Source organism: Neurospora crassa, linkage group I (assembly GCF_000182925.2).
Source record: "Neurospora crassa OR74A linkage group I, whole genome shotgun sequence".
In the NCBI taxonomy this organism is placed as follows: Eukaryota; Fungi; Ascomycota; class Sordariomycetes; order Sordariales; family Sordariaceae; genus Neurospora; species Neurospora crassa.
The window spans coordinates 7,475,558-7,496,767 of NC_026501.1; the positions used below are offsets into that span (position 1 = coordinate 7,475,558).

At 52.0% G+C, this 21,210-nt stretch overlaps 8 protein-coding genes across 8 annotated transcripts; 4 read left to right on the forward strand and 4 right to left on the reverse strand.

The window, feature by feature from the left end:
* The first annotated feature begins 176 nt into the window (after nt 1-176).
* NCU00710 (acetyl xylan esterase) lies at nt 177-2,155 on the forward strand. Its single transcript, XM_959451.2, has 3 exons — nt 177-928; nt 1,000-1,101; nt 1,168-2,155. Exons 1-3 carry the CDS (start codon nt 566-568, stop codon nt 1,981-1,983), a joined length of 1,281 nt encoding a protein of 426 aa, XP_964544.2. The 5' UTR covers nt 177-565; the 3' UTR covers nt 1,984-2,155.
* A 51-nt stretch (nt 2,156-2,206) lies between these two features.
* On the reverse strand, nt 2,207-4,950 carry gh3-8 (glycosylhydrolase family 3-8; the record flags this gene model as incomplete). Its single annotated transcript, XM_959450.3, has 3 exons — nt 2,207-4,045; nt 4,140-4,694; nt 4,757-4,950. 3 exons carry the CDS (start codon nt 4,948-4,950, stop codon nt 2,257-2,259), a joined length of 2,538 nt encoding a protein of 845 aa, XP_964543.3. The 3' UTR covers nt 2,207-2,256.
* A 690-nt stretch (nt 4,951-5,640) lies between these two features.
* NCU00708 (hypothetical protein) lies at nt 5,641-6,370 on the reverse strand (the record flags this gene model as incomplete). Its single annotated transcript, XM_959449.2, has 2 exons — nt 5,641-5,796; nt 5,881-6,370. 2 exons carry the CDS (start codon nt 6,368-6,370, stop codon nt 5,654-5,656), a joined length of 633 nt encoding a protein of 210 aa, XP_964542.1. The 3' UTR covers nt 5,641-5,653.
* Nucleotides 6,371-6,482: 112 nt separating this feature from the next.
* On the reverse strand, nt 6,483-8,329 carry NCU00707 (hypothetical protein). Its single transcript, XM_959448.2, has 2 exons — nt 7,537-8,329; nt 6,483-7,463 (listed from the first exon to the last, which is right to left on the reverse strand). Exons 1-2 carry the CDS (start codon nt 8,100-8,102, stop codon nt 7,100-7,102), a joined length of 930 nt encoding a protein of 309 aa, XP_964541.2. The 5' UTR covers nt 8,103-8,329; the 3' UTR covers nt 6,483-7,099.
* Nucleotides 8,330-10,128: 1,799 nt separating this feature from the next.
* NCU00706 (60S ribosomal protein L42) lies at nt 10,129-11,764 on the reverse strand. The gene is made up of 3 exons (XM_959447.3): nt 11,486-11,764; nt 11,348-11,412; nt 10,129-10,745 (listed from the first exon to the last, which is right to left on the reverse strand). The coding sequence occupies exons 1-3, from the start codon at nt 11,699-11,701 to the stop codon at nt 10,706-10,708; spliced, it is 321 nt and encodes a 106-aa protein (XP_964540.2). The 5' UTR covers nt 11,702-11,764; the 3' UTR covers nt 10,129-10,705.
* Nucleotides 11,765-12,895: 1,131 nt separating this feature from the next.
* On the forward strand, nt 12,896-13,791 carry NCU00705 (hypothetical protein; the record flags this gene model as incomplete). Its single annotated transcript, XM_959446.3, has 2 exons — nt 12,896-13,564; nt 13,633-13,791. 2 exons carry the CDS (start codon nt 12,896-12,898, stop codon nt 13,789-13,791), a joined length of 828 nt encoding a protein of 275 aa, XP_964539.3.
* A 998-nt stretch (nt 13,792-14,789) lies between these two features.
* NCU00704 (hypothetical protein) lies at nt 14,790-15,579 on the forward strand (the record flags this gene model as incomplete). The annotated part of the gene is made up of 3 exons (XM_959445.1): nt 14,790-15,036; nt 15,165-15,345; nt 15,456-15,579. 3 exons carry the CDS (start codon nt 14,790-14,792, stop codon nt 15,577-15,579), a joined length of 552 nt encoding a protein of 183 aa, XP_964538.1.
* A 3,479-nt stretch (nt 15,580-19,058) lies between these two features.
* Nucleotides 19,059-20,507, forward strand: lyz (lysozyme). Its single transcript, XM_959442.3, has 2 exons — nt 19,059-19,623; nt 19,738-20,507. The coding sequence occupies exons 1-2, from the start codon at nt 19,480-19,482 to the stop codon at nt 20,272-20,274; spliced, it is 681 nt and encodes a 226-aa protein (XP_964535.1). The 5' UTR covers nt 19,059-19,479; the 3' UTR covers nt 20,275-20,507.
* The last annotated feature ends 703 nt before the right edge of the window (nt 20,508-21,210 follow it).

Genomic DNA, 21,210 nt, shown 5'->3' on the forward strand with positions numbered 1-21,210 from the left:
TCCCACTAGCAGGAATCAAACGACCATTTGAGGCTCTTGGGGCGTCTTGATACAAGTTGAAATGAAGGAGGGTTGCGTCCTACTTCACACTCACTAACAAAAGTGGGTCTTTATGTTCAGAGTTGAAAAGATTCCTGATGCGCCACCAAAGATTTCGACTGTAACCTTTCCCAAATCATCACCAGATGAGGTCCCCCGAGCAACAACACATGGACCTGATATCGTCTGAATCAGTAGTTCACATCGTCAACTCAGCCTCGCAAAATTCGAAGAAGAGACAGGATGGTAGCTGTGATAACCCGCGAATCGGGATGAGGCAACGGCCTGTTTCAACCCCCCCGGCTCATGCAACCTCACCCATCATGGTTCATCCGGAGCATGCCCGTCCGCGATCGAGTCCACTTCGGTTCATCGCTTGCCTGACCTTGAAATTTGATGGCCAGCCGCCGGCCGTGCCGACTATGCCGATTCATTCCAAGCTGGCCAGGGTTGGTGCCCATGGTGCTTGCGAGGAGACGCTTAAAGGGGTTTAAGAGGGCACGCATGTCCACGGCCGTCCAAGTTTATGAAATTCTCGACAAGAGGAAGACACTCGTTATCCCTCCAGCCGTATCATCCATCGACAAGTTTGTTGTTTGGAAGAACCAATCCATCTTTGACGACAATGAAGTTCTCGTCCTTCGCCTCCGGCCTCTTGGCCCTCGGCGCCTCCCTCGCGAGCGCCGCAGAGGTCGTCAAGCGTGCTTCGCTCCAGCAGGTCGCCAACTTCGGCTCTAACCCCTCAGGCGTCAAGATGTATCTCTATGTCCCCAACAAACTCGCTACCAAGCCCGCTATCATCGTCGCCATTCACTACTGCAGCGGCACCGCTCAGGCCTTCTACCAGGGCACTCAGTATGCCCAGTTGGCTGAGAAATATGGCTACATTGTCAGTGCTGGACTTCTTGTGTGTTTGACCTTCTCCTCGAGGACATCACTAACAGAGGCTGCTGCTGATAGGTTATCTACCCCGAATCTCCCTACAAAGGCACTTGCTGGGATGTCTCATCACCGGCCTCTCTCACCCACAACGGTGGAGGCAACAGCAACTCCATTGCCAACGTAAGTCTTGAAGACAGCAATCTGTTCATGTTAAAGGTTTTTGATTTGCTAACAACTCATCGTTAGATGGTTACTTATACCATCAAGCAGTACGGTGCCGACGCCAGCAAGGTCTTCGTCACCGGTACCAGCTCCGGCGCTATGATGACCAACGTTATGGCCGCTACCTACCCGGAGCTCTTCGCCGCGGCCTCCGTGTACTCTGGCGTCAGTGCCGGCTGTTTTGCGACGGGCACCGTCAATGGCTGGAACTCGACCTGCTCGCAGGGCCACTCCATCCACTCCCAGGAGGAATGGGCCAACGTGGTCTTTAACATGTATCCAGGCTACGAGGGCCCACGCCCGAGGATGATGATCCATCACGGCTCCGCCGACACTACCCTCTACCCGCAAAACTTCAACGAGACGCTCAAGCAGTGGGCTGGCGTCTTCGGCTACACGTACGGCCAGCCCCAGCAGACTCTCGCTAACCAGCCTGCTTCGGGTTGGACCAAGTACGTCTACGGCCCCAATCTAGTTGGTGCATATGGAACTGGTATCACACATGCCACTCCCATGTTCCCTGAAGATGATCTCGAGTGGTTCGGCATTACTGGCAACAACAACAACAACAACAACGCCTCGCCTAGCAAAGCTGCTCCTCCTGCTACCACTCATGCTGCTGCTGTTGCTGCTCCTACTACCACGCTTCTTGCCTGTGTCAGGCCTTCGACTGCTCCGGCGACCCCTAGCTCTGCTGCCCCTGCTGCCCCTGCTAGCAAGGGTGGGTGCACCGTCCAGCGTTGGGGCCAGTGCGGAGGTAATGGATATACTGGCTGCACTGCTTGCGCCAGCTCTACCACTTGCAAGAAGATGAACGATTGGTACTCTCAGTGCGTGTAAAGGAGTGGGAAGCGTGCTCTGAGGGAGAAGTGGAGGAAAGAGTCAAGAGATGACCAAGGAGAGGGAACGAGAAAGTTGCTGATTAGTCCAGCCACGAGTCATGATTCCTTGTGAAGATGACGACTATGACTTCAATGTACATACTTAAGCCATATATCTACATATATTCGAACCCATACCATAGCTGGTCTTTTCCAGCCTTCCAGTCACTTGTCCAAACATCCTCCCGTCCATATCCCCTCTCTCTCTTCTTATTCTTTTCACTCACTCTACTCACTCCTTGGGTGGTTGCGGGAACTCGTCCAGCACCGCCTCGTCACCCACCAACTCAACCACCACCTCCTCACCCCTCTCTACTCCCTGCGACCCATCAACATCCACAACAAACCGATAAGTCCCCGGATACAAAACCGTATTCCCGTCCCCATCCACCCTACTAATCGCTCCCAAGCTCACCGGCACATCTTTAACCGTGACCGTCTCCCCCGGCTTAATGTCTTTCACCCGCTTGTAGCTCACCAACGTCTTGAGCGGGTACGGTTTAGGTCCGAATTCTCCAGACAAAAAGAGGAGGACGACGTAATCGGAGGTGTGGGTGCCGGTGTTGGTGATGGAGACGGAGAGGGCGGAGTTGGCAGAAGGAGAGAAGGGACAGAGGTCGAGGTGGGTGGCGGTGCAGGGGGTGAGGAGGGAGGGGATGGAAAAGGAGGGGGACGAGGAGGAGGAGGAGGCGTTGGAGGAGGAGAGAGAAAGGGAGACGTTGAAAGTGGTATAATGAAGCCCGTAACCAAAGGGAAGGACGGGGCTGGAGTACCATTTGTAGGTGCGACCGGGGGAAGAAAGGGTTTTGTTTCCGGGGGTTGAGCGGGGTTGGATTGTTAGGCTGCCCCTTCCTTGGACGGAGACTTCCTGTTCCAGGTTTGAGGAAGAGGAGTAGTTAAAAGGCCGCAACGCCATCTCCGTCAACGGTACCTCGTCAACATACCCTTCCGGGTATTGAGTCACCGGTAACCGTCCCGCCGGCGCTTTCTTGCCGGTCAAAACATCAAAGACTGCCGTCCCGCCCGACTGACCTGGGTAACCAACCCACAAAATCGAAGACACGTTCCCGTTGTTTAGGAGAGAAGAATCATCCACTTGGTCGCCTAGCTGGATTACCACCAACGGTTTCCCTAGCCCCGCCAGCTCCGAAAGCAACTGCATCTGCGTTTCCGGCCACGCGATGGACTCACGGTCAAGATCCTCAGAAGCAACAGTCGTGTCCGTCCCGCCGAAATACAAAACCACATCAGCCCCTTCCGCAGCCGCCAAAGCGGGAGCGGTCCAAGTATCCGGGTCACTGGCGTTCACAACGGGACCGTTGGCGTAGGAAAACGAAAGGTTCAGCTGCTGAGCGGCGTAGAGCGGGTTATGATAAAAGGGCGGTATACCGGAGTACGGACCGCGCATCGTCCCAGTAGCATTGGCCCAATGGCCTATCAGCGCCACTTTCTTCCCTGAGAAGTCCAAGGGGAGGAGACTACCGGCGTTTTTGAGCAGGACGATACCTTCCGTCGCAGAACGGAGAGCTAGTTCTTGGGTGGATGGGGTGTTGACGTCCTCCCAGTTTAACGCGTCGTAAGCTGGGGAGGAGAACGAGCCACCATCGCCGCCGGCGACAGCAGAAGAACGGCCGTGGTCGAGATAGCCGGCGCGAATAAGACCTTCGTAAAGACGGCGGAGGGCGGTGTCGATGACGGCTTCCGGGAGAAGGGACTGGTTGTAAGCGCCGACGACATCCGTGAGCGGGGAACCCGATACCTCGCAGACTGTGTCAGTACCGGCTTTATAGGCCGCTGCGGCGGCTTCAGCGGGCGTTTGCGAAAAGTTGTGGTTGTCAGGTAGAAAATCTAGGATGGCGTTGCAATCAGATGTGATGTAGTTGTTGTGTTCGGTCCAGTTCCAGTGGTCGCGCAAGATGGTCATTAGGTAGGGTTTTGCGCAGGCTGGCTGTGCCGTGGTGAGGTTGATTTCCTCGTCTGGCTTGCCGCTAGCCATGTCACGAATGGTGAGGGCGTTGTAGCTGGATTTGGGACCGACAGGTCAGCATATGTACTTCCCACTTCGAGATCTGGTTGGCCACACGACGCTTGTAGCAAGGGGAGGACGGGACATACCTGCACATGATACTCCCCACCTTCGAATCCCTCGCGCACTGCTGAAATGGCGGCAAATAATACTCACTCAGGTCCTGCAGAGTCACGATCGCCTCAAACTCATACCTCGTCAGGCCGTGCCACCTCTCCAAATCATACGCAGCATAATGTTTGCAAGTCGCAATCACCTTTCTCACCGTCTCGTTTCCCTCCAAGCCCGCCAGTATCGCTTTCACATACCCTTTGATATGGAGGGGGTCTTCCCCGGGAGTCTCGGCCCCTCTCCCCCATCTCGGGTCTTTGTAGGGGTTGACATTGGGCGTCCAGTAATCCAGCCCGCCAAAGCCAAAGTTAGCAAATGCCCTTGCTTCGGTGCTGATGGCTGTGCCGACTTCGTACACTAGGTCATCGTCAAAGGAGGCGCCGAGGTTGATGGCGTTGGCGAAAGAAGTGGCGTAGGAGAAGGGGTAGCCGGTTGTGTTGAACTTGACGCCGGGAGAACCGGCGACGCCGTGAAGGCCTTCTGACCACCACGCATACTTGGGTAACCCAAGGCGAGAGGCCCCAAGAGCTTGGCTATTTGGGCAAAGGTTAGTTTCAGTGTTACGATGTGAAGACATGGATAGGGGGTGTTCTACTCAACGAGGTTGACGAGCTTCTCGTCAATGGTTAACTGGTCAACCAACGATGCTGCGCGTTCGGGTGCTGTGCCAGTAACATCGCATGCTTTGGATTTTGCTAGAGGGCCGTTAACGCAGTCGGGGAATTGGAAGGCATTGGCCGTGAGAACAGAGGCAAGCAAAGGGAGCAAGGGATGAGTGGTTAGCTTCATGGTTCATATGTAACAAGCTGGTAGTTGACAGGCTTGTTTATATGAATGAGTGGGACATCTGAAGATAGATAGGTATGGTGAGACATGATGACAATACATATATTAATTGACCATCTTCACCTTTCAACAAGATCCTTATGTAATCACGTCGTTTCCCACTACCGGCATCCTTCAACGGCACCCTCATCCGTTGTTTCGAGTATATGACGATATGATTCTTCACTTACCCTGTTTCCCTCGTCATTGTCACCGTCTCGTCTTTACCCCAACATTTTGTAATTAAGCGGCTGAAACCCGATTGGGGCGGCTGTCACCCCATCTCCTCTTCTCCTCAGACGCACTCCGGATATTTGACTGCAACTGCGGAGAAGCCCCTTGTAAGCCGCCACTCGGCATGCACGTTTGAAGATCCCGTCCGCAGAGATCGGGACGGCGCGCACGGAGATGTAGATGCGGCCCAATGACATAGCGCCTTTCACATTTGACAGGCCGGGGCCGTGTAATACCCGGTAGGGCCACGGGGGCCGGTGAACGCCTGCATGCACGCCGTATGTGGAACGCGAGTGTAGTTCGTTTGGAGGTCAGAGGATCTTGGCATATTTCGGATCTTTAGTTGTAACGAGTTGTCACTGCTGGAAGCCCTGGGTGCCAAATTATTTGCAGTCGAGGAATTTTAGTTTTTCCGGTGTCATTTGTTCGGACTTCAGTAGCATTGCTGCGCCGGCCGGGGAGGAGATACACGAGCGTTGACCATTAGTCGCCAGGTAATGACAGCAGATGCAACCAGCGCCAAAGCAGCGGCTGCAGAGCCGACTGCTATCCCGACTTTCGCGCCGGTGGATAAACCTGGTATGGTAGTAGCAAATCGGTCATGATGGAATAGGCAGAGACTGCAAAAGCTCTCAGCGAACGCATTATCATCAAACTCACCTGAACCTTCATTAGACATTCCTGAACCAGATCCTCCACCCGCCGTCGGCCCCCGATCTCCTTCCGACCCAGTCACTACACCCGTCACCTTATCCTCCGTCCTGGTAGGACTAGCCACCACCAAAGGTGCCGCCATCCCCGCCTCGGCGCAGTACTCATCATAAAGGTCAAAAGCGCTCGTAACCAGTGAATCGGTTGACGAAGTTCGGCAACTCTTGGCCACGCAGCTCCTGAGAAAGGAGCTAGCTGTGCTGGCCTGTTCGTAATCATCGTTGCCGCTGCAATAACATTCGTTAACCCATGGCCCTCTGCACTCAAGGGCAACGATGAGGTCTTCTGCTGTGGGACCCGAATGCCAGATGCAATCTTTGACGCATTCTCGCTGTCGGAGGTAAGGCGTGTAGGAGAAGATGGAGACGGGGATATCGGCCTTGATATGGGTTGTGAGGCTTAGGGTGATGAGTAAGGTGATGGTGAATTTTGAAGCCATGCTGCGAAGTTGAGCTGGGCCTAGCGGATAGAAGCCTTATAATGAAGTATTTTGCCGAGAATCTGAAAGAAATGGAAAAAATTGAGCTCGTAGGGCCTGGATGGTTAGAGGTAGGGAAACCGTATCTGGTAGAGAGACTTTCAATCAATCATGAGCTAGGGTGGATTCAGTGGAAGCAGGGGCTTGAAAGAATTAAACAGAGGAGGCCTTTTAAGCATCTCCGCGTCACGGAGAAGAAGAAAAAGGACTATTGAAGACCAGATGTGGTTGTACAACCCGAAGGCAATAATTTTTGAATGAATCATACCGTGCTCCCGCTGAGTCCCTCACGCCCCTGTACTCATGAGACCCCCTTTTTGTAGTTTCCCTTATCCATTCCCTCTCTGGTGCCTTCACCCTCGCTTGTTCGGCCCTGATCGAGCTCGCTCAACCACAACAAATGACGTACAGCACTGGCTGCTCGGCCACCTGAATGGAACCGCTTGTGCATCCACACTTCAGCCCCTTCTACTGCATCGAATGGCGAGAGTCTGGGCCAGTTCAAGCAACTGCATGGCCATGTATCATCCAGCTCACAATGCCACCGAACGCGAGGCGGCTGTTGACTTCATCGGTTGTCTCCATCAACAGGATGAGACACTCTGAAGGTAGATTTGACGGAGGGGTATAACTAGGGCACATCCGTGCCGACTTGGACAGTAGTGCTTGATAAACCGATCATGATGGTGTTCACTCGGCAGCAACGGCGCTGGGGCCGGCCCTCCAGCTCCTGGCACCGAGGATCTCCCTCTGACGCTCAGGGTTGCGATCAGTCTTTGCGGGGCGCTCCGCCCTCTCGGTACGCTCAGTGCGCTCAGTGCGCTCGCCGCGAGGTCTGTAGGAGGAGCCCTCCTCAGCCTCCCGGACAGGAGCCTTGGACTTGGCAGGGTAAACACGAAGGGTGCCGCCCAGGATGGGCCTGCCGTTGGTCGCCGTCATAGCACGCTCAGCCTCGTCCTCGGACGCAAAATCGACGAAGCAGTAGTGGTGGCTACCGCTGCCGTTCTGAGGCCTCGAAAGAGGGTTGGGAGCGATACGCTTGCCGATAGTCACACTATCAAAGAGTCAATACACCTGCACACAAATCTGGGCTAGCTTCCAATCACGAGGAGGCTCTCTTGACTTACATCTCAAACCCAAGGAAGATCTCACGGATCTCTGCGTCGTTCTGCTCCTGGTCGATCATCTCGCCAAGACCACCAACATAAAGTCTCTTGTTGTTCTGGACAACGCCCTCCTTCGCATCACTACCAGTGCGCCTCTGAGTACCATACGACCTCTGCTCCTCAGTCGCCGCGGGCTTGCTGCCGCTTCTCCAGTCACCCCACCGATCGAAAGTGGAGCGGGGCGCAGGGGAGGCGGACGCTCCCTCCCGACGCTGAGAAGAAGTCTTGGGGTGGCAAGGGCCGAGCTTCACGGAACGTCCGCAAAGGTCAACGCCAGCCAAGCTCTCAAGAGCGCGCTCAGCCTCCTCACGAGTGGTGAACTCGATGAAGCAGTATCCAGGGTTCCTTCCGCTAAGGGGATCAACCGAAATGTGAATCTTCTCGTACTGGGTGAAGCCGGCATCCTGAAGGAGTCCCTCGACATCAGCGGGCTTGACGGAGTACAGAAGGTTGCCCATGTAGATGCGACGACCCTCGGTAAGGGCGTCAGAGTTCTGCATGGTGGTGTCGTTGCCGATTCTGTCCATAGTTGCTATTGTCTGTTATATAAGGGTTGAAAGAGCTGATGAGTCGTAGGCGGAGATACGCAAAAGCGAGTAAGAAGAATCAAAGACAATAGATTGTTTGTGGTGGTGATGAGGGTAACACTGAGGGCCTGAATATGAAGAAGTGAATATGACTGAGAGGCCAACGCAGGGAAAAAAAATCCTATAAGGCAAAGGCGAAGTACAAACGGCCCACAAAAGAAATTTTGGAGTGTTCCACTTGCATGGCTACTCCGTTCTTTTTTGGTCCAGTCTTCCCAGCTCTTGGGTCCAACCTCGGCGTGCTTGGGCAGGCAGTACACGACGGGGGTTAGGGTTATATCCGCAGCCTTCCAAGCTTTTTCAGGTCTTCAAGAACCGTGCAGGGTTTTTGTACTGACAATTCTCTGCTTATTGAAGGCAAGGGAATGGTGACCAAGTGGATATCTTCTGTTGTAAACAGTGTTACAGCAGGAGAAGGGGGTTGTGCGTGACATTTGTCCCGCCGCAACAGGTTCTGTATGTGCGTGCCCTTTGTGGTGGGCTATACATCATAATCTGGGCTTTGGGTGGTCTCAAAGTGCCCACAACACCATGCCCTGAACCTCGAATCAACACTTGAGGAGCGGGAAGAAGTCTGAGAATCTCGAAATGTGCAATATAGGGCGATGTAGTCTTCACTACGCCAGTCACTCGACGACAGTGAACAGACACCAGGGTGAGACAACATGCCGCCGCCTGTAGTTCCATCATGAAGGCCCAGGAAATTGTGGCCGACTAATTATGGACATTCTGAGTTTTCGTATGTGTCCCAATCTCTGATTTGGCCCCTCAGCAGCGCCGTTTGCTTGTCGCTGAAGGAGCAGGCATACCACTTGGTGTGCGCAGTATTCTTGCGTCTAACTCTCGAAAACATAATACGGTCATCAGAGAATCATGGACCTACATAGAGTAAAGAGTGAAAGAGGGGACGCGCAACAATGGCTGTAAACGATAATGGAATTTGATGCCAAGCTTGGCAAGAATATTTGGATTCAATGTCCTGCGCGAGTACCTGTTGAAGGCAGTTACGGCCTTGCTGAGACGGTATTTGACACGCTGATCACTATGCCTTCGAGGGAAAGGTAGGTATTGCGCAACCCATGGGACTGAAGGGCATTCGTGGCCCCGGGTTGAATGGGACGAAGGCTGTTGTCACCTTAGGCATGGAAGATTGCCAACCGAAGTGCAAATGCCGGAGCCGCGAGGTCAGGTCGGCAGGTAAGAAGAGCGTTTGCTGTTGGTAACCTGGCCGTCCCTGATGGCGATAGAACGTGGGCGCGCCAACGCCAACAACATGGAACTTTCCCGTACGGGCTCACGACGGCTCGAAAGAGTACCGACGAACGGATCGATGGGCTGCCATGTGCTCTTCTACCCGTCCCTGGCAGATGACGAGAACACGATCGCATCTTAGACTGGCATATAAGGTGGTGCAAATAGGTAGAACTTGTATAGAAAATCAGACTGGAGGTAGCGAACCAACAAGTTGGCGGGCTGAAATGAGGCGAGGAAACGCTTTTGGACCTGACCGGAGAAGCAAACAAGTTCAGTGTTGGGGAAGAAGAGAACTGGAAGCGGGAAACAATTCACACGGAAAGAAAGAATGGAAACCAAATTCACAGATCTGCAGTCGCGCTCCACCAGCCCCACAACTGCGTGGGGCATTGTCGCTTTTAAGGTTATCGTTATCAGCAGTGCACTCTGGGGTGGGGATGGCGTTCGTCCCGTCTGGAGGGAACCTCAAGACATTATGATTCAGGTGATTAGTGTGATGTCAGTTTGACTGGTCCCGCTCGCCGTCCCAGCTCACAGCTTGCGACGTCTACCTTCCACTACGTATCTACCAGTTTGCCTGGACAAAATCCATGGCGTGCGTGTTTCGAAGGACACCTTCATCATGATAGAATCTCAGGTGATGAAGCGTCTGGATTGCTTGCACAGGCCGTATTCAAGCGAGTAGTATTGTGTGGAGTGTAGTTGGAAATGGAACGACGAAAGACTGTCAAACAGGAGAACACGGGCTGCCACTGCTAGGCAGCACATGGAACAGCTATGGAACTTGGGGTGTTGGTGGCTTGCTGATATTATTATTTGACTGTTGGTGGACTCCAGTTGCGAGACTAGAGTAGTCGTCCGCACGGTTTGCTTCCTGGCTAAATAACGGCCATGAGCTCCTTGGCCATCAGCACGTCTCGAGACTCCGTCTTCCAGCACACAGGTCAAGAATGATGTGACTTCGGGACACATCTCACATCACCCCTTGACCAAAAAGATGCCCCAGGCGGAGAAACTGTGTAGAAAAAAGTTGCGAGGAAAACGGTGGCAGCATTGGTAGATAGAAACCGCAGACGAAACGCCCCAAAGATGGTATTGTGTTCGTTTCCCGCACCCGACCATCCGTGTCCATTGTACATGTACCTCAAAGACCAACTTTCCCGTGCCAACATCGAAGCCAGTCCGTTGACTTCGATGCTACGACACGGCAAACCCATGCAAGACCAGTCAAGAAAACCAGTGCCGGCTTCGCAACCTCGCTACCACCGCATTCTTCCCATGGAAGGCGTTTAGAAGACGAGAGCAGCGCCCTTGGTCTTCTTGTCACCACTGTTGTTACAAACGAGTCAGAACCAGTTCATCAGAGTACATTTCATAGGTCAAGAAGACACCGCATCATCGTCGATCGATCGTGGGATATCGTAAGATGATGTCGCAGTGGCGCAGCTTGGCGATGGATCTGAGCAGAGCGGTATTTCGTCTGGGTGATGCCAGGCTGGAAGCTGTATCGCGGCATGTTTCTTCTGTTGTTTCTGTCGATGCTTCCTCCACAGTACCCAATCTGCTGCTAGGCGCGTAACCCAATTTTGGCGATACTCCTGATGGTTGTTGATGGATATCGACCAAACAGCAGCTGTCTGGCACACCGGTCGTTCACACCTTTCCCCAACAAAACATAGCTTCGAATGCAATGCGGAGTCGTTCATGTCGCGTCGAGCTCTGTCGGTAATCGCCATCGTGGGGTTTCGGTCTCGCGCCCAGCAGGGAATTGCAGTCTATCGTCTCGCGGTTCGGCGGCAGAAATAATCGCTCTTATCGCGCAATGTCGCATATCCCAGAATTCGGTGATGATGATGATGATGATGATGATGACGATGATGCCGTGTCTTCTTGATCCCGAACATTTCAGTCATTAAATTGGAAAAACTTACCCGAGCTCGAAGTGCTTGCAGCGCTTGAGGGGAAGCTGCTTCTTCTGCTTGCAGACGGAGCACTCCTGTAGATTCACCATTTTTAGCCCCAATCCCTCAAAGTCTTCAGATTCTCGATTCCTATTCGGGCTCCCGTACCAGTCTGAGGACGACCTTCTTGGTGGTCTTCGCCTTCTTGTGGAAGACGGGCTTGGTCTGACCACCGTAACCGGACTGCTTGCGGTCGTAACGGCGCTTTCCCTGAGCGAAAGCCGAAGCCTTGCCGGCCTTGTACTGGGTGACCTTGTGGAGGGTGTGCTTGCCGCAAGAGCGGCCAGCGCAGTAGGTCTTGCGGGTCTTGGGTACGTTGACCATTTTTGCGATTCGGACGTCGGTCGTTGATGTGTGAGGTCGAAGATCGTACGCTGACCAGCTTCGGCTTGGATTTTTTGCCCACCTTGACAAATTTGGGTGGTGCTGCGTGTGCCCTGTGTGCCTGGTCTGTGCGCAATGCGGAAGAATTGCTCTCCGTGGCTCCGCGCCGTCGTGTTGCGCGCCCGCTTATCTTATCCACTCTTGCCCACTTGTACATTTCAGCCAATGGTGTGCAATTGCAGTGCTGCTACAACTGCCTGCCGCGTCCTGTGATGAACTTCCCGTCTTGTTCAACGACGAGCGAAAGGCAACTCGATTCCGCTTCCCTCCCCAACGGGTACATTTCTTCATTCCTCGTTACCTCCACCACGGACGGGATGGATGTTACAAATGGACCCAAACACCTCGCGCGATGGTCTTGATCCTTGCACAGTTTGCACAGTCTTTCCTGTTTTGCTCTTTGTTGCCGGAATTCGACCCGGTTCTTCCAGCAAAGGGCGACACTTTGCGATTCCGGTCAATATCGGAGAGGGAATCTCCAGTCTGCTTTACATGTTTCTCTTGCAGTAGCTCACTACCACATGGATGTTAAGATCGAACTCATCATACCGCACCGTTTCTCCATCGCTAGTTTCGGCATTCTGAGGGAAAATCCAAGTTCATTAACACTAACTGCAGCGAAGCTGAAGTTATGCTTGTCCCTCGATCATGTTCTCCTACCTCGCTCGCACTTCGTACAGGGCTGTTTCCATCGTTGAATGGCTAAAAGGTCCATACCTACAGCACCACCCTAGTTTACCTCTATTTGGCTGCTCCGGCCACGATGCCTCACGTCCCTTGCTTTACAGCCATATTCATCAAAGAATATGCTTCAACATGACGGGGCAGTACCCTTTGTGAGATCCCGATCCAACAATCGACCAGGGGGGATACCGTCTCGTGCGACATCCGGATGGAGAAGACCACTATCAGAAGTGTTTTGCGGTCTGTTGCGTACCTCAAGGACAAACGTATGTAAGTTGCAAGCATCCTCGAGCCTACAAATCCATGCTATCATCGTACCTCTTTGAAGCTTGTGTGTCCATCCAAGGTTGAGGCTCTCTCCACGCCCAGCATCCAATCATCTCCGAATCCCCCAGCACGACAAGAGCGTCTTGACAAGTCGATGAAAGATTGGTTGAGACGCACGCAGCCATGCCTCCTCAAACATCAGTGCCAACAACAGTGCCAACGGCGGTTACTCCTCTCGCCAAGTTGGTGGTCACCTCTTTCCCTCGCGTCCCGCTGACGACCCAGTTCGACCTGCCGGATGACTGCTACGGCGTCCAGTCGGACGATGTCTATCTCATCGATCAACATACGAGCTGCCTTCCGAGTGGTTGGTCTCCCGCCGAAACCGCTTTTTTCTCGCCCGGTCTGATATGCCCGGAGGGCTACACCAGCGCATGCCATGACAACGGCGGAGTTGCGACGATCACGACGGTAACCTGCTGCCCACAGCGCGGAGATGTCGCACTTACATGTGTCGTAAAACCCACGAAGCTTGCCTCATCATTGAGCAACTATAATTGCAGATGGGAGGCACCGGCGGCAGGTTTCACTACCGATGTAACGAAATCGCCAAACGGCAAGACAATTACAGGACATGTGACGCTTAAAAGCCCCGATGCTTTAAACGGCTACGGTGTTCGCATGGTTTACCAGTCAACCGACAAGTTGACGACCGGCATGACCGGCACCCCAACGGCTAACGACATATCGGAAGCGACCTTTGCAAAGACCACTGCTTCTTCTTCTGCTTCTTCGTCTGCTACTTCGGTGTCCGGTTCCTCAAACACGACCATTTCAACGACGGCCGTTGTGGTAATCGCCGTCTGTATCACAGTGGTCATATGTGCGTTTCTAGCATCTTTGTTTCTCTGGTGGCAAAGACGTTCGCAAACTCAACATACGAGCGGTCCAGGCTCAGATGCTCCAAGCTCAACCGCTCCGGCCCTGAAATCACCATTACCGAATGCCCCGCATTCGCATCCTTTACACTCGAATGCTCCAGCCCAAGTCATCCCACAGTCATCCGTATCGACTTCTGACCGTATTCCACATGTGAGCATGCAAAGTTCAACGTGGCATCCGATGCCGCCTTCACCGCTATCACAGAGTCCCTTTCCTTATCCTGTTAGCAAGTCGATACTGGATCATCAAGATGATGTCGAGAGAAGACACAAACATACGGAAATAAGCAACTTTAGGGCCAGCGATACTACTACAGCCTTTGATATCAACAACGCCGTTGAGTTACCCGTCCGGTCACCGGCCAATGAACTTCCAACACCTCGTTGAGCAAGGAGTTATACTATAGTCACGTCTGCGTTGTGAAATCACGGACGCTGTTTAGTCAGATGTGCAGATATGGGTTGTATTAGCTTTGCATGAACATATTCGGGTCCGGCGCGTTATCAAGCTGTTTAGAGTTGGTGTTAGTTCCTACCCTTACCTTTGTCGGACCTCAAATAATACTTTTTTTTTATCCATCGTTGCTGCGATAGCCATAGTCCTCGTTAGCGGCGGGAAGTTCATGAGAAATATCCGCTTGTTTTCCTACGATATTCGCTTTCAATGATCAAGGTCCACCATGGCAAGGCAAAATCCGGGACTGCAATCTCGACGACGCTGTTTATATGATATATCACGGACCCTTGCCTTCTTTCTATCGTGTAGGTCAATTATGCGTTCCATCTGTACCTGAGTACCCAACCGACCCGTTGAGTGTGCTGCGGTGCTGCAGGATGAAGTTGTGGCTTGACGCTGCCGGCCTGAGAACTTATCCTAATCATGCGGGAAAATGTCCGGACTATCACCGTACCCTCTTGCTGGTGGACGTCCGATCGCATATCCGTGTCGGACCCCCACATTCAGATTGCATCAAGACGCATCTTCCGATGTAGGTTCCCTGAAAATGTTTCCACCACCGGACATCAGCTCGGTGCATGTATGAGAAATTCTATAAAGCCCCAGTTTCTCGCACCTCTCCAAGACCTTAGCTTCATACCTAGATCCCATCGGCAGTGAACTCCAACACACCAGAACCATGCACCTCCCTTCCGTCTTCCGCCTCGTGGCCACTGCCACTCTTGCAGTCTGCCAGTCCAGCAACAACACAACAGGCAAGCTAGGAGACGCTCGTCCGGTCCATAACAATCCCGTCATCGGCGAAGTCTGGATGGCAAAGTTCGATTCTCCTACAGTCAAGGGTTTCGTGACCGCCGTCGCAAATACCGTTGGTGCCAACTACACCATTGACGTGACGGGGCTTCCGGTAGAGCAGGGGCCGTTTAGTACGTACACACACCCAGTCTTTCACCCCATCTCCTCGAAATAAACCAAACACATCATCCACCCCCTGACGAGTGATATACTTCATTTGGTCAAGTCACTAACCCCTAGCGTCATCACCCATGGGTAGAATACCACGTCCACCTCCGCCCCGTTCCCTCTGACGGGAACTGCGCCGACACAGCTGGCCATCTTGATTCCTACCTGCGCGGCGACAGTCCGCCATGCAACAGCGCGGCGCCTCCGACTTGCGAGGTTGGCGATCTTTCGGGGAAGTATGGAATGGTGACCGGACCTAGCGTGCTGAAGAGGTGAGATATTTTACCTTTCTTCCATTGAATTTCAGGCAAATAGCTATTGATGCGGTTGTTGTGTTCTGGTGCTTGGTTGCTGATCAGTTGATGACAATAAATCTTTACAGCTTCAACGACCCTTATTCAGCGCTTAATGTCATCAACTTGGGATATATCGGAAATAGAGGGATCGTCTTTCATGATGCTAGTTCGGCGCGGATTGCTTGTGCTACGTTGCAGAAGGCTGAGTGAAGAGGTGGTCTGTTAGTGGTTACCGGTGTGGTTCATAGCTGGACTCTCCTTAGAATCGATTCATGAGGGAAGGATCGGTGTATTGTTGGCTTAAAATGACTAGAGCATGGGGTTGACTGTTGGAGAAGATTGTGAAAAGGGTCAAAGGAAATGAATCATCTTGCTAAATCACTCAGTTCCTGTTCTTTGATTGTGGGTCGTTGATACCAGATGCTTGTCAGAGTTCCGTTTCAAGCGACATTAGTGGTCATTGAAATATTTCGGTGATCTATTTCATGGTAGAAAATCGCACCGGTGATGGTCAAAAAACCCTGTCCCCCTCACCCACATATCCAATATGGTAAGGGGGGACAGTATTTTTTGTTTAAGAGTTTAGGTTTCTGGGGAAGGGAGAATAGGAAGAAGATGGGAAGGGATAATGAGATAGGGTGAGAGGAAAAGGCGATGGGGAAAGAGCAGACAAGACCGGGGGGTAAAGACGGAGACGGAGAATCCGTAGTGCAACTTTAATGCAGCCTCTACAATACTTCTCGTCGATAGTTAGGTATGGAACCGAACATGAATTCGTATTGATAGATTGCAGTAGAAAAATTACAATCGAAATGAGAAGCGAAAACGCAAAAAGCTCGGCCGCCCAAGCCCGGGATTGAACACAGGACCAGCTGCCCGCAGGACCTACGAGAGCACCCACGTATTTTCAGCCCCAGGACTGGCACTGCTGCGTCTGCTACTGGAGGTATTGGGAGGTCCTGAAGTGCGGGCTTATATGCCGTGGTCCTAGGGAAGGTTCTGCCGCTGGCACGCTACACTGCGGCCAGTGCCCGTTTTTTTGTAGGGGCAGCTTCGTACCTCTATGCAACCAATGACTTGAGTTGATTCAAAGACGAAAGTCAACCACCAGCTCAGGTAATTCCCACAGCATTAGTGATATCGTAAGGTACCTATTTTATATCGAGCTACTAGTTGTGCCTTCCGGAACGTTAAGAGATTATGTACTCAAAGGTAGTTGGATGCCCTTATCGATAAGACGTAGCCATCAGGGTCCCCGACCATTCAACCCATGACGTCATGACTTGCATTTCCAGAAGGCTTCCACTGCAGTGCCGTAGTTGCAGATACCTAATCCCCTAACATTCATATAACCAGGGCTATCTCATCATTATCCTCAGTCAGTTAGGGCTATATCTCACTTTTGATAATGTCCGAAATGCTTTGTACAAAGGGAACAACATCCGACGACGGGATTCTGTTAACAAACTCAAACCTCAACACGGCCACATCGCAGCACCGCTCTCTGCCGCCCTTTCCACTCGGCCTAGATTGAGTCATGCGCTGCGGTGCTCTTAGGAATATGGTACTTAAATGAGAAGTCCTCGGTCCGCACAATCTATCCAGTCGTCCGCGGCTCTCTCCAATTGTCATCGAAGCTCTTCTCCTCCACGACCGGAGCGCACCCGTCCGACAAGGGCCAGGGTATTATCCATCAACACCGAATAGGAGGCCGAGAAGATGTTGTAGTGTACCGTTAAGTGAGGCTCCCAGCACTTTACGGGCTTTAATGACTTCCATGACGTATTGATAGGTGTGCATGGGATTCAGGGAACCAGCGCCGTCAGCCCCGTGGCTATGTTTATGGTAGTTATGATGAACCGGAAGCACCACTTCATCCAGTCATGGGTGAGCTGGAACAGTGTGATGGCGAAGCTGTTCTTGAACCAAAATGGTTGAAATGGCGGAGGATGGGTCGGTCATATCGACAAGTAGCAGCAGGGGAGCCATGTCGCTGACCACATTGTCGGATTGGATCTTGATGGTCCAAGCTGAAACACCTACGGAAGTTTTTTTTAGACTATGATATGAGAGTGAAGCTTCCCTCAAAAGTCTCACAAGCCTCAGATTGTTTGAAGTTCATCCTCCTGACCTATGTCATATATCGGCTTGGCGGTCGTACAGATATGCTGAAGGCCAAACAGGGCTGAGGATCTATTGCCTTCGATATAGGTCCTTCTTTGATTGATATCTATGAGATGAACTCACTGTTAACCGAGGAGCTGCAGGGCATCGCTTATTCGCGCAGATTTACGGCACAAACAAGAGGCCAGCTGCGCAAAGGTTGGGGAGAAATTTGTGCAAGAAGTCGTGAGGTTAAGGACGATTGATGAAGAGCGTGCCAAACTCTTGGGCTTGTATTCAAACTCGTGTCATACTGGTTACCTCTGTTACAGTAGTGCCAGACAAGGCACGCGGGACGGAAGTTGGAGCCCTTTTGTTACCGGTACTTAGTATTGCAATGTCGTAGTATGGAGTGTAACTAGGTAAAACACCATTCTCCTCAAAGTTTTGACATTTGCCCTTGCATAAGACGGATTGTTCCGAGCTCTGACGGCTGACGGGAAATCGATGTTTTGTCCCCCTCTCAAGACTTAGCGCATTCCTGATCCTTCGCAGACGGGTGGCGCCTAAAACTTGGCACCGGTAACGATTCGGAAGGAATTATCATGAGCTGAATGAACGCAGCCAAGACGCATCCCAAGACGCCAAAAATCATCCATCAATAGACAAGCTTTCCCTATGATCTATTTGGTTATCCACTCACCATTTACATAGTATATAAAAATGTTCCTTCTTTCAGACCACCAGGGGAGGAAATTGAAGCTATCACCATCACTCTCATATGAATGGCGAACTTTGTGCCAGTCAACAACACAAAGTATCGAGCAACGGCAGACCAGTCCCTGAATAGGTAGGCAGCTGGGCCTCTTCTGTTTCAGCCCGCAGCGCCCACGTTCCCGCACATCGATACATAGCCAGATGTGGATAGAGGTGTGAGAATCTGTTGCTTTTGCGGCCGTTAAAATGGTGTTCAAGACAACTCTCCCCACAAACATGCGGTCCGACGATGCACCGCTGACCGCTGACCTGCAGGCAACTTCTGGACAGCACGTGGGATGACCAGGGGGGGAACACTGCCAATACCAACTATACTCACTCTTACTAAAGGCGCTATGTACCTAGCTAGGTAGTAAGAAGATGAGGGAATCCCATTGGGCTGTTTCATCATAACACATGCAGCTAGTCCCGCCGGGCATATGCTAACTTTCTTACTAAAACAGCCGGGTTCAGTAAATGTCTTACAAATGAATACTCGTATAAAAGCAGTATCCACAATCTTCATGATCTCTTCACAGCAAACAAAATGAAGATCTCTTGTGAGTATCGGTGTCTCGCAAAGACGGCCTGGGCAGAGTTACACTACATACACCATTCAGGTCTTTTTTTAACGCCCGATGATGCAACACGTTCCACCCGCGGCAACTGGAGGCACACAAGGAGATCGTCGGCCGACTCAAGACGGATTACCTCTTTTTATTTCCCCATTCTTTGACATATTTTCTGAATGTAGTACTTTCGATGAGGATAGCGCATATACGCGACGGCTTTAGTTGCAGACGACCTGGAGGAATCAGTCCAATGGGATCCTCACATCTTCCTGGCTAGCGCCTTTGGTACCTAAGTATCTTACGACTGCATTCTAGTGGTACACGCCACGATGCTAAAATCTTCTCCTTGCCGCTTCTGGAAAGGAAACAACTTTTGTTTCCTGCAACTTTTGTTTGTATGCAACCATAATAACTAAAGCCCTGAAGATCTCCATCTCTGCGCCTTGGCCTCTACCCACTCCCTGCCGAACGTGGAGAAGACATAGTGAGATTTTGACGGAGAAGAACTACCGGCACCGGCCGTTTAGGTCTATTCCAGGCTGAGACATAGAGACACTCAGACAGAAAATTCAGATATAAAAAGGTCTCTGCCTCTAGAGATCCCGTTTTCTCGATTATCTGTCTACCTCGACTTCAGTCTTCTAGTCAGCATCTTCAAGACAGCAAAACCAACATCATCATGAAGTCCTTCGTCCTCACGGCCCTCGCCGGCCTCGTCGGCGCTGTCCAGGCTACCGTCCAGGGCTTTGACATCTCCCACTACCAGGGCAGCGTCAACTTTGCCCGCGCTTACTCTTCCGGTGCCCGCTTCGTCATCATCAAGGTGAGTTGTTACCTTTGATCTTGGTCTCACACCAAGACTTCGTCATCTCTTCCCAGCACAGGACATCTATCCATCCGTCCATACTAACTCACCACCACCACCGCCTCTCAACAGGCCACCGAAGGCACCAACTACATCGACCCCAAATTCTCCTCTCACTACACCGGCGCCACCTCTGCCGGCCTGATCCGCGGCGGCTACCACTTTGCGCACCCGGACTCTTCCTCCGGCGCTGCTCAGGCAGACTACTTCCTCGCGCACGGCGGCGGCTGGTCCAAAGACGGCATCACCTTGCCCGGCATGATCGACCTCGAGTCCTCCTCCGGCAAGGCGACCTGCTACGGCTTGTCGACCTCGGCCATGGTGTCGTGGATCAAGGCCTTCTCCGACCGCTACCACAGCAAGACGGGTCGCTACCCCATGATTTACACCAACTACTCGTGGTGGAGCAAGTGCACGGGCAACTCCAAGAGCTTTGCCACGACCAACCCGCTGGTGCTGGCGAGGTGGTCGAGCTCGGTCGGCACGATTCCTGGGGGGTGGAGTTATCAGACTATTTGGCAGAATGCGGACACGTATACTTATGGTGGTGATTCGGATATCTTCAATGGCTCTCTCGATCGTCTCAAGGCTTTGGCTAAGGGCTCTTAGGCGGGGAGTTCAATGAAAGCGGGTTCCTATGGAGGTTGCTTGGAGTGATGAGCGTGGTGATTCAAGACTTTTACAACAAGGGCCGAGGCTGAACCGTTTGCACGGCGGGAAGGTCTAGGATTTTCTTCAAAAAAAGGGGATAGATTCCAACATACCGATAGGGTATTTCGTGGTAATCGTCTAGAACGTTAGCTGTATGAAATTTCAAGCTCTTCCCGGTACCTACATGTGCTTCCATTCATGGCCAATATCAGTTTCACTGCGCAGATAAAATGCTGACTGGTGAGGTGATCAAAGAGTAGGACACAAACCCAATGGTCATAATTCCGATTGAGAGAGGTAGCACTAACTATAGGTATCTGGGCAATCTGGGTGACTGATACCATGACGTCGACCGGTAACTATGTGGTAACCAGTGATAGACACCAAAACCACTCAGATTCACCCTTGACATATTTCAGCCTGTCTTGACTTTGAAAAAGGTAATAGTTTCTCTCTCAGTTGCAGTTGCCACCGCGCGGGACGAAAAATTACAGCTTCAGTGGACGTCAGCACGAAAGTGACTTCCCAACCACGGCAGACGGCACATGGCGGGTGGCCTCGTCCGGTCCAGTTGCTAGCTTGCCTGTCTTCTCGGCTTGTCAGCGAATTTGATGGAGTGTACTCTCCTGCAGATGGACATCTACTTTCTGCCCGTTTGTGGCATAAGCAATTTGGGTTGAGGCTCTCGACAGCCGAATACCCACCTTCCATGTCTTTTTCTTTTTCTTTTGATTAGAGATCGTACACTGTTCACTCCGTCATTCTCATGGATACCATATGTCCTTCCATCCATCTCCATTTATACCTGTGCATATATACCGACACCGAACCGCAGAACTCAAAATAGTGTAAGTAACTTTTAACAAAAACAAAAACGAAGAATAAAAAAAAGGA